This window comes from Barbus barbus (genome assembly GCF_936440315.1).
Source record: "Barbus barbus genome assembly, chromosome: 16".
Lineage (NCBI taxonomy): Eukaryota > Metazoa > Chordata > Actinopteri > Cypriniformes > Cyprinidae > Barbus > Barbus barbus.
In genome coordinates this window covers 1,573,195-1,585,655 of record NC_136744.1, presented here as the reverse complement: position 1 = coordinate 1,585,655, position 12,461 = coordinate 1,573,195, and the positions used below count along the sequence as shown (strand labels likewise).

At 41.1% G+C, this 12,461-nt stretch overlaps 1 protein-coding gene across 1 annotated transcript in view; it reads right to left on the bottom strand.

Annotated features, from left to right (window-relative positions):
* Positions 1–12,461, bottom strand: part of LOC306882398 (uncharacterized protein) — a 40,242-nt gene that overhangs the window by 1,577 nt on the left and 26,204 nt on the right. Inside the window, exons 6-8 of the mRNA XM_079436992.1 lie at positions 1,686–1,755; positions 1,517–1,563; positions 1,300–1,358 (exon numbers count right to left, since the gene is read on the bottom strand). Of these exons, the coding sequence (XP_079293118.1) occupies positions 1,300–1,358; positions 1,517–1,563; positions 1,686–1,755 (176 nt within the window). The remainder of the gene's footprint in view (positions 1–1,299; positions 1,359–1,516; positions 1,564–1,685; positions 1,756–12,461) is intronic.

Here is a 12,461-nt window from a genome sequence, read left to right as displayed (position 1 = left end):
CCGTGAAAGAGGGGTTTCACAGGACTGTAAGTCAGTGGCATAAAAATTGGTTTAAATGAGGCTGATCTGATAAATGATGTTCACTTGATAACATCTTTCTGTGCCGTCTGGAAGTAACCCAATAATCCAAATTTCCTTCAGGACTTCCAGTGTGGAAGCTTGGATGCATTGGTGACAAGCATATCCCCACCATCACCCCTTCTGAAAATTAAACTGATTACTTTATGGAATGGAAGGATGCCAGATGGAAGGGTAGTATAAGCCGTAACCACCACCACAGCTGTTAAATAAACAAATTAGTCACATTTTTTTTGGTCATCTTTATTTCCTAATACAAAAGCAAAAGTTATTCTTTTTACTTTTGGATTTTAGAAATCTTCCAATACTTGACCATCTCCTCTTCATCTGTCAGTGGTGCAGGTGCAGGTTCTCCCCCCTTTTTGGGAGCCTCTGCCTTCTTGCTGTCGACAAGTCAGTAGTTAATTTTATTACTGTAATTAAGAAATGTAACTTGGATTAGAGAATATTTAATTATGTGAAAAGAGTGTTAGACTATGTGGAAAAAGCTGCAGCGCATTGAAATAGACATTGAATGATATTTAATGTCAAATGTTTGTAAAGTCATTCAGCCCACACCCATGAACCTTTCATGTTTAAAGCTGGATTGAATTGTGTTTTTATACTTCATTTTTTGCTGCTGCCACGTTTTTGTTTCTTTTTTTGTCTTTTTCCGGGGTTTTTTTGTGGCCATGGGATACCATTAAAATGAATATTAGTTCAATAATTTACAGTTTTCACCTGATATTATAAAAGTTAAGTTATTGGCAGTTATTAAGAATTAAAGTTATGCATTGACGGAAGTACGCGCGCTGACGTCTTTTTGGCGGGAGCTGTTGCCATGGTGAATCGTAATTTCGGCGCTCCGCTGATCATGACTTTTCATAGTCATGGTGCACGCGCTTAACTCAGAGTCAACCTACTCAGAGTTGAGTAAACTAACTCAGTTCAGCTGTTTCGTAACCGAAAACTCAGAGTTTCCCATCTCAGAGTAAGTCAACTCTAAGTTCAAGTTTAAACTCAGAGTTGGTTGAACCTCCTTATTGAAACAGGCCCCAGGCCTGTTGAGTGTATTTTGAGCTCTGAATTTCTAATTCTAGTTTAGGTCTAATTCTAATTTAACACTTGTCAGTTAATGGTTAATGGTCAGTTAACAAACACTAGATTTCAATCAGGAAATAACTCTATAACAAGCGTGTCTAGTCCACTCTAAATAAACCCTCATGAAAGAGTTTGACTTACTGGCCCATGACATCCTTCACCCGGCTCTTCAGCGTGGAAATGAACTGATCGATCTGAGTCTGCAGGACAAACAGAACATGACCGTCATTCGCACTGGATCAACACACACACTCACACAGTCTGCCAAACAGACATGAACATTATATGACGCTCAAGAGAACGCTGCACGTCTTTTTACTTGGAAAACCAGCAGGAAAACAACAGCCGTGACCATTACCTGATGTCTCTCATAGACCATTGGGCCGCTGAAAGCTCCAATCAGACCTGCCGCACAAGAGATAATAAAACACCACTGAATGTAATTATGGCTCATCTATGATCAGGAGCTCTGAAGAACGACCCATAATAAAGCATGAATGTACAGAATGAAGTGAAAGCGACCTTACTGAGAATGAGCAGCGTGAGTCCGTTAAAGCAGGCACCGACATACGTGAGGACCCACAGAAACACTGCGAACTGGAGAAGAAACAGAACATGTTCACTGTGAACAAGTGTGTCTGGCAGATCATCACAGGAACAAACGTCACTGATTGGCACACTGACCAGACTAGACTTCAGTCGTACCTGCACACTCATGAGGAAAGAAGAGGTGCACACAGCATATATTATAACAATAAAGAGAAAATCAATGTTTAGGATTATTATTGGGATTGATATTACAATAAAATCTAGTATAGGCTATTTGCAATGAAAATCTTATCATTGTTATTATGAGAATATAGTCACGTGACCGCATTATCCTGTATGCATTCTGTTACAGGACGCTTGGAAAATGGTTGAAGTGATTTGATTGACATGGTGCCCAGAGCAGAATGAATTTCAGCGGTAATGGATCTGGTAGAGATGTAGAGCTCGATGTCATCAGCGTAGCAGTGGAAGTGCAGAATATGATGACGTGAGACTACCAAAGGAAAGCATGTGAAGGATGAATAGAAGGGGGCTGAGCACCGAACCCTGGGGTACACCTTGAGATAGAGTGGTTGTGGAGGAAGTACAAAGACAAACTGCTGTCTGTTTGTGAGATATGACCTTTGCCAGGACATGACAGTGCCAATGATGATGGAGGATTCCAGATGGGAGAGAAGAATGGTATGGTTGAGAAGCTGCTGTAAAGGATTAGCCCTTATTTAATTTAGTTTTGGGGAATCTATACTTAAGATTCGATATTGATATTTACATGATTAATCGATGTTAATCAAAACGTCCAACTTATACATTGTTAACAATACCTCATTAACGACTTGTCCAGCAAGCATTAAAATCAGTACGCTATCTCTTAACAATTCTGTTTATTTTATTCGTAGCCAACAATAAAACAAACCAAATAGTACTTTATCAAAATTCATGAGCATAGGTAACGCAATCTTTGGCAAATAGTTTAAGACTTGGAAATTACACAGCACCAGACAAAGATTTCTTAATAAATTCAAAGTTTATTTACTACTCTACACACTACTAAGCTAACATAATACAAACAGAATATGTTACACACAAACACACACATTGCAATGAATTGTTTTGATCTGAAGAGAGTTTAAGGTTCTAATGCTCGTTTTCAAGAATGCTCTAACTTCAACCTGAGGGAGTCACAAGCAAGGAACTTTACTATCTTTACACTTAAAGATGAATGCAACCAGTTTCCAGCAGCATTAGGAAGAATTGTTTGATTCTACTTGCTTTAAGTTGAGTTCTGTTTCTTTCCTGTTCGAGGGAACCCCCGGGTGCGGATTGGCTGCTAATGTGTCATCGTCACGTGATGTCACGGGGGTACCCTTCGGTGGTTGGTTGGTTTCTTTCTGACGTGATGACGCTCTTAGGAACTTTGTTTCAGTTCTTACGGCTTCAGATGCTAGTTTCTTTAGAAGTTTGACTAAGTCTTAAAGGTGCCATAGAATGAAAAACTGTCTTTACCCTGGCATATTTAAATAATAACAGTTCTGTACATGGAAATGACATACAGTGAGCCTCAAACACCATAGTTTCCTCCTTCATATGTAAATCTCGTGATTAAAAAAGACCACTGAAAAACAGGCGAATCAGAACATAACACCGACTGTGACGCAACAGTCGGGATCACTACGCCCCCAACATTTGCATAAACCCGCCCTTGTTCTAAGCCGGCCGAACCATCAGAAGCTCTGCAGGTATTGTAAATAAACAAGCGCGGACAACAGCGAAAATAACAAAATAAATTTTATGTTCCAGGCCGTGCAGGGGGTGTGAAGTGCAGGGATGGGTTGGTGTCTGTATTCAGAAAGGCACAGAAAGCAAATAACGCGAGCCACTAAAGGGACATGGTTAGCTCCTTGCTAGCGGTAGCCTGTTACAGTACATAAGATTTCACTCTCAGTAAGGAGAGATGAGGATGATGGCGAATGATTTACAGATCCTGAGCACCACTGACAAGCATCTGATCTTGTGAAATGTGTGGTAAGTACTGTTGCTCCATAATGTAAACATAGTTTGTGTGATCGCGTCTCTTGAAAGTGAAACTATAACGCGATCGATGGATTGTTCAAAAGCAGTTTCAATGCCTCGCATATTAATAACGGCTCCCTGATGCCCGCGTTTTATATACAGTATAATTACCCGACGATATAACTGCGAGAGAAAGTATTTAAATATATATTTTCCTCCCTGTGCTTCCTTCTTGCTGATGAGCCGTGCTGTGAAACAGCCAATCAGAGCAGAGCTCATTATTATTCATGACCCTGCCAAATAAGCCAATAACAGACCGTTTCATTCTAGGGAGAAATCCTAGGGTTGTAAATGGACATGTAAAATCGTTTCTGGAGATTTTTTGCCCTTACTTAAGCCACATACCTTCTGTGTAGATATCAGAGAACAATTTAAAATACTGTATCAATGCATTCTATGGCACCTTTAATAGTTGTTCAATTTCTCGGCCAGATGTTAATGGCTGGAAGCGCTTAGCAGCGCGATCAGAGCAAGAGCCGAAGTTTCACCAGGTCAGCGTGCGAGCAAGCAACAAGAGCGAGCACACAAAGCTGGGTGTCTGTCTTTTAACAGGCTGATTTGGGATCCACCCACGGGCGACTGACCCAATTGGATTCTTCCTGTGGGGCGGAGCCCCGCCCCGCACGGCTCAGTTTTCCGCGCATAAATTATCTGCCCAGTTATTTTATCACATGAAAAAACTATTGAAAGCAGATTTCTATACGTGTTGTAATCATACCTTATGATGATAAAAGACAATTTCCATTCACACCAGATTATTTCGAATGAAAGCTGATTTCATCAGCAATAAGATTCAAGAGTTTTTTATTTGTCGTATAATTGTGTATGTGACAAATAAAAAATTCTTGAATCTTATTGCTGATGAAATCAGCTTTCATTCGAAATCAAACACCAGTTATTTGGCATACACAAAGTACATACCTTAATTTTATATACTACGCGGTTAAGGCATAGATTCTAAATAATCACACCAAGCATGTGAAACTAAACAATTGTGATTGGGAAAAATTAGACATCAAAAGATTACAAAAATACCATAGGTTCCAATAACACAGCAAGCTTAATTTCATGAAATACAACCTGAATATATATTGTAAATATATTGTACATATTGCTTTAACAGAAGGAGCAATTATACTTTGTTCTTTTTTTGCAATCCTTAAGCAAGATTTGAGTCTCTTTGTCTGTTAATAAGAAGAAAAGGATTGTTCAAATGTGAGAGAGAGAAGAGTTCTCCGGGGGTCATGAGTATCACGTTTGGGAAGATCTGGAGATTTTCTTAGCTCGGACGTCGGTTGTAAAACCGTCTTATCACTAACCGAGTGATATGCGTCCTTTATTGTTGTGTAACAGTGATCCAATACACTCACCTAAAGGATTATTAGGAACACCATACTAATACTGTGTTTGACCCCCTTTCGTCTTCAGAACTGCCTTAATTCTACGTGGCATTGATTCAACAAGGTGCTGAAAGCATTCTTTAGAAATGTTGGCCCATATTGATAGGATAGCATCTTGCAGTTGATGGAGATTTGTGGGATACACATCCAGGGCACGAAGCTCCCGTTCCACCACATCCCAAAGATGCTCTATTGGGTTGAGATCTGGTGACTGTGGGGGCCATTTTAGTACAGTGAACTCATTGTCATGTTCAAGAAACCAATTTGAAATGATTCGAGCTTTGTGACATGGTGCATTATCCTGCTGGAAGTAGCCATCAGAGGATGGGTACATGGTGGTCATAAAGGGATGGACATGGGCAGAAACAATGCTCAGGTAGGCCGTGGCATTTAAACGATGCCCTATTGGCACTAAGGGGCCTAAAGTGTGCCAAGAAAACATCCCCCACACCATTACACCACCACCACCAGCCTGCACAGTGGTAACAAGGCATGATGGATCCATGTTCTCATTCTGTTTACGCCAAATTCTGACTCTACCATCTGAATGTCTCAACAGAAGTCGAGACTCATCAGACCAGGCAACATTTTTCCAGTCTTCAACCATCCAATTTTGGTGAGCTCGTGCAAATTGTAGCCTCTTTTTCCTATTTGTAGTGGAGATCAGTGGTACCCGGTGGGGTCTTCTGCTGTTGTAGCCCATCCGCCTCAAGGTTGTGCGTGTTGTGGCTTCACAAATGCTTTGCTGCATACCTCGGTTGTAACGAGTGGTTATTTCAGTCAAAGTTGCTCTTCTATCAGCTTGAATCAGTCGGCCCATTCTCCTCTGAGCTCTAGCATCAACAAGGCATTTTCGCCCACAGGACTGCCGCATACTGGATGTTTTTCCCTTTTCACACCATTCTTTGTAAACCCTAGAAATGGTTGTGCGTGAAAATCCCAGTAACTGAGCAGATTGTGAAATACCCAGACCGGCCCGTCTGGCACCAACAACCATGCCACGCTCAAAATTGCTTAAATCACCTTTCTTTCCCATTCTGACATTCAGTTTGGAGTTCAGGAGATTGTCTTGACCAGGACCACACCCCTAAATGCATTGAAGCAACTGCCATGTGATTGGTTGATTAGATAATTGCATTAATGAGAAATTGAACAGGTGTTCCTAATAATCCTTTAGGTGAGTGTATATTACTGTCTCTGGTGGGACATGTGATGTGCTGTATTTTGGCAGTTCATGGGAGAGATTTGCTTTATTAAAGTCCCCGAGAATGATTAAAACAGAGTCTGGGTGTTGTTGTTCTGTGTCTGTGATCATATCAGCGAGTTTCTGTAAAGCTGTGCTCACATGCGCTTGTGGTGGAATGTAGACACTCACGAGAATGAACGAGCAGAACTCCCGCGGCGAGTAGAACGGCTTGCAGTTAATGAAGAGTGTTTCTAGACACAGTTACATCTTTACACCACCTCTCATTGATGTAAAAGCACGTCCCTCCGCCCCGCGATTTCCCTGTTGATTCCGCTTCGCGATCTGCTCTGATCAGCTGGTAATTAGGCAGATGAATCGCGCTGTAATGGTATGTTGCCATTTAGCCAGGTTTCCGTGAAACACAGGGCAGCAGAGTTAGAAAAATCCTTGTTCATCCGGGAGAGCAGAAAGAGTTTGTCCGTTTTGTTGGGTAGAGAGCAGAGATTCGCCAGATGGATGCTAGGCAACACGGTTCGAAATCCGCGCTGACGAAGCTTCACGAGTGCTCCGTCTCGCTTTCCCCGTCTGCGCCTCCTGTAGCGTTTGACCAGAGCTACAGCTCCGCCAACTACAATGTCCAGCAAAACGTCCAAAAAATCAAAATCCGGTAAAAGAGTTTGTGGTGTGTTGTAGCACCTCTACATATTTATATTTAATTTATGTCAGCGTGTTATCCAAGAATGGAAATTGGATTAAGGTTATCAAGTTGTATCTTGAGTTCTAATACTTTGAAGTTCTTGACTCCATTTCCTATAATGCTGTGCTGGACTCTTGTATTAATTCCTGTTTTTGTTTCTTCCTGTTTAATGTTTTCTTTATGGATGATAATTGCATATGTATATAAGGGGGTAGGAACCAATGTGTGGGGTGTTGTTTTCCTGGGAACTTTTCCAATTGATGGACCTCTAGTTTACCAGGTGGATATCCTTGTTTGCAGCATGCCTCGCTGGCAGGATTTACTTGTGATGTTTTGGAGTGTTTCGTGACATTGGGCTTTTTGATGCAATGCAGCACAAAGGACTTGGGTACATTTGTCTGGGACTAACGAAGGTTGCGGTAAGAAGTACGCAACTCATCTTTTAGTGCAAAGACTATGGGATCTACGATAAGTCACAACAAGGTGGACTTTGCTCATGTGTGTGATTAATGATATGTTTAATCTGGGTGTTTATATAATATACGTCTCTTTTGCATCGTGAAATGACTGAACTGTTTGTATTTTATTTGATGTGACATCGCTAATATTGAGATTGTTACAGTGGTGGCCCGTACGGGGAAGTTGTTTATGTGCAAGTGGTGTGTATATTATTGGGGATAATGGAGAGTGTTAATGAGGAGAACATAGAGGGACAAGACAAAGAACAAAAGGGTAATGAGCCAGATTTTTCTGCTGAATCTTTTGTAGTAAGGAGGAACTCCACTAATGAAATATCTTCTATGTGAAGTTCATTATATGTTACATCTGATAGAGATGAGACTGATGATGATGACGATGGTGAGACAAGAAGTGTTGTAGAAGTTTTGTCACAAACTGAAATGGTGCAAATGAAAACTGAAGTTGGGAATGTGAAAGAACAGATACAAGTTTTAGAAACTAAACTAACTGATGCAATTAATAGCTCTCTAAATAGAGAGACCAGTTTGAGGAAAATTATCGATATCAGTCTCTCCAAGTTAGAAGAAAAATTGAATCAGGGTTTGGAAAGGTTGGAAAGGGAAGTGGTGAATTGTTTGCTTCGTCGAGATGAGAAATGGGAGAGGAAACTGTTGAAAGTTAAGTTCTGTAGTACTCCTACTTCTCCACGGTTACTTACGAGTAGAACCACGACTCCCCAAATCCATGTTGAGCCTGTTAGTAATGTGTCTCAGACTAATACCCATAGCTTGACTGGTCTGGCCGGTGCATCCTCCTTCTGTGCAAATCCTCCGATTAGACTAGCGTTTCCTGAATTTGGGCTATCTATGGAAATTGCGGATGTATTGCATTTCATAGAACGATGTGAAAGCTACATGGAGGTAAGACCTCTTTCATGGCCTGAGTTGCTTGGGACATTGAGTACAGTTCTGAAAAGTTCAGCCTCGAGTTGGTGGAGGGCTGCAAAGTGTACAGTCCATGATTGGAAATCATTTAAAGAAGCTTTCATGGCAGCCTTTCTCCCTGCAGACTATATGAGTGAAGTGGAGGAGAAGCTGAGAGTGATGGTGCAGCAACCTGGACAAAAGCTCAGAGACTTTGCATATGATTACAGAGCTTTGTGTATAAAATGGAAACCTGAGTTGAGTGAGGAAGAGATGGTGAACAAGATCCTCAATAATGTCAACCCCAAAATAGCAGGATCCTTGAGGGGCACTGTACATTCGGTTGAGCAGTTAGTTAAGATTGGATCCATGGTGGAAAGAGATTGTATGAGCATAAAAGATTACTGGCAAAAAGTCAATGACCAAGTTGGAAAAGACAAGATAAATAAAAGAGGTTCTAACAAACCAGTTGCTCCCAGTGTGTCAGCAGGTCTATCAGTGATACAGCGCCATCACCATTGGCATCAAATTAATCCAGCATCACTTCTGGTGGTCCCTATCATACTGAATGGATGGCAGGTTGAGGCTGTGGTGGATACGGGAAGTGCTTTAACCTTAATGCAAGAGAGCCGATGGAAGGAGGTTGCAGGTATGCATAATGAAATTCAGAATGTTAAGCAGAACTTTGTGATGGCTGATGGAAAGATGCATCAATCGAAGGGACAAGTTGAGATGAAGTATGACTGGCACCAAGAAAGAGGGAAGTTGGAGGTGTATGTAATGGAAGACTCCCACCTGGTTTTTCCCGTTGTTCTGGGATTAGACTTTTTGACTCGTGTTGGTGCCACCTTTGATTTCTCACAACTCTGTTACAAACTACCTTCTAAAAGAGGTGACTCTGGTTATCCTTTTATCTGTAGTCAACCACCATCTTTTATCCAAGGAGCTGGAAATCAGATGTTTAGCTCTCGTCCACGGAGCAACCTCAGCTTGTATTATCCTATGACTGAGGAACAATCATATTCCTTTTCCAGAGCCAGAAAGGATGTGCCGGGAATGGTTGATGGAGATCTGTTCCCTTCCGAGGTACAGCAGCTGATGCAGGAATGGCCGAATGTAACATCAGGAAAGTTGGGAAAAACTTCGGTTGTAAAACATCGAATTCAGACCTCAGACGAAGTTCCCGTAAAATCCAGGGCGTATCGGGTTTCACCCTTTAAAAAGAAGATTATTGAGGAGGAAGTAGAAAAGATGTTGAGAGAAAACATCATTGAACCCTCTCTCTCTCCTGGTTGTCCTGGTAGAGAAAACTGATGGAACGTTCCGGTTTTGTGTTGACTATCGGAAGGTAAATAGCAAGACCATTTCAGACGCCTATCCTATGCCCATGATCCATGACATTTTGGAGTCCTTGAATGGGGCAACGTGGTTTTCTGCCTTAGACCTGAAGTCAGGTTATTGGCAGGTGGAAATGGCAGAGGATTCTAAGCAGAAAACAGCCTTTGTTACGACAGCAGGTCTGTTTCAGTTTAAGACCATGCCGTTTGGAGCACAGAACTCATCAGCCACTTTCCAACGGTTGATGCAGACAGTATTGAGTGAGATCGTTGGAAAAAGCTGCTTCGTGTATATAGATGATATCATCATATATTCTAAGTCAAAAGAGCAACATCTGGTCGATTTGAGAGCTGTGATGGAGAAATTGTGTAAATCAGGATTAAGTCTGAACATGAAGAAGTGTCACTTCTTTCAACGTCAGCTGAAGTTCTTGGGACACATAGTGTCAGACAAAGGGGTGGAGGTGGATCCTGAAAAAACTCAAGCCATAAGTGAATATCCAGTGCCCAGTGATATCCTGTCGCTACAGAGGTTTTTAGGACTTGTAGGATGGTATCACAAGTTTATACCTCATTTTGCGGATGTTGCTGCGCCTTTAAATCCTTTTTTTACCCTTAAAAAAGACTCTATATGATGAGTCATATTAACATAAACAATGCCTCACATCTTTCTGAACTATTATTTCAGGAGCATACACATACACAGTGTAAGTACCTTGAACCATGAAACTTTCAAGTTCCAAAACCCTGAACTTGCACATGAATATAATAGTCAAATGTTCAACAAAATGAGTAGAAAAAATACTTTCTGAAATAAAATAAAGTGCTATGTTACTTTGCATATGCAGCGTCTCTACGCACACAGAACGATCAGTGAATGACATCAAAGCACCGTGAGAGCTACAGAGAGCAGACGCTCCGCATGCTTTCGAATCGCTCTCGCGGTACTTTGATGTCATACACTGATCGTCTGCGCGGTGCTGCTTAAAGTCGAACACACACCTATACATTTCGCCCTCTGTTGGAATTAAAGAGAGCTTCTCCCCACTGCCTCTTAGGAAAAGTAAAATAGTTAAATATAAATCAATTCTGAGGTAAACCAATCGATTTTTAAATCGTTTTAAAAAAAATCGCAATAGTTAGGTGAATCAATTTTTTTCCCCCACACCTAGTGTGTACTATGCTGTGAGTGGAAACCTGAATTGAAGGCTATAGATCTGACAATAATCCAGTATTTTTGGAAGAAAGGAGAGAGTAGAGATGGCTCAGAAATTGCCCATGGTTTTTTAAGAACTGATAGTTGAAGGATGACAAGAACCAGTTTAAGTGTTTGTGGGACTGAACTAGAACTGAAGGAAGCATTAGTGATTTCAGTGAGGAGAAAACTGGAAAAAATTCCTTGAAAATATTAAATGAAATAGGATCTCATTTAATCTCCTACCATGCAGCTGGACAGCTCTGTTGTGCTCACGCATGAAAACCGAGACAGGCAAAATAGTGAACAGAGCTGAAATGCATGGAGAAGTGGAAAGGGTGACAGATGTTGGGTTGAAGGAGTTGGAGGTGTTATCACTAGGTTTGAGGAGTTTATTTATTGTAGAAAGAGGTCTTTGAGGTCGATGGAGCGAGAGTCTATGAGGTCAGAGAAACAGGTTGACCAGGCTGTGAAAAGAGCGCCTCTGTTTTGTTGAATGATCTGAAGATGCACTGTGAGTCTTTGTCGTTTGCTGGGATTTCATTTCATGAGGTTCAGGTGAATACCAGGAAGCTCAGTGTGTAAATGAAACCATTTCTGTTTTTATAGCAAGAGGAGAAACAAGAGAAGAGCGTATCAATATCACAGTTAACAAGACAGGAGGATTGGCACGACAGCAGAAATCTTACTGACATAAGAGGGTCAGAGAGCAGAGCGAGAGGAATGTCAGACTTCTGAAATACAGAGATCAGCAATGACCAGAGAGTTTAAAGTCAAACTATTCAAACAAATGAGCAGCAGTGATGAAGATGGCAGCTGTTTTCAAGTACATCTAGTAGTCAACAGCTCCCCCTGAACACAAGGCTCTTAGGTAAATCCTGTGGGTGTGGTCCAGTTTAGTTTCAGGTTTTAGTGAAAGTGCATGAACATTGACCTTTGTAGTTGGCTGTATGGCTTGAGGAAGGGGATGGAGATTGAACAGACTGACATGCTTTTTATTGTGATGACGTAATGAAGAAGTGTGGTTAGGAAGGCCTAGCACAAGTTCTTACTCATTATTTAATTTCAGATTCTATGAACTGGTTAGAAATCAAGCCAGTGTTCAAATACATACAAAATATATTTGTATAAACTGTATAATTTGTATAACTGTATCAGGGTTGGCAAAATCGCTACCCCGACGTCCCGGGGCTATTGCTATTGCGTCGGGCCACCAAAATTTATCACTGCCCTGCCCGATGGGCTAACTTAAATACAGGGCTCCAGAGGGTCCTTAAAAACTCTCAATTTACTTTTATCAAATTTAAAGCCATAATTTTAAAAAAAAATGTTAAATGGTATAAGAAAAGTCTTACAGAGGTCTTACAGTTGGGGACGGAAAGACAAGAACCGCGATACAGCTGGATTAAATTTAAAAAGGCAATGATGTCATTGAATAAATATGAGCGCTGCATGTTTTAAAGTCAAAACACGTGAATGAAATGTGA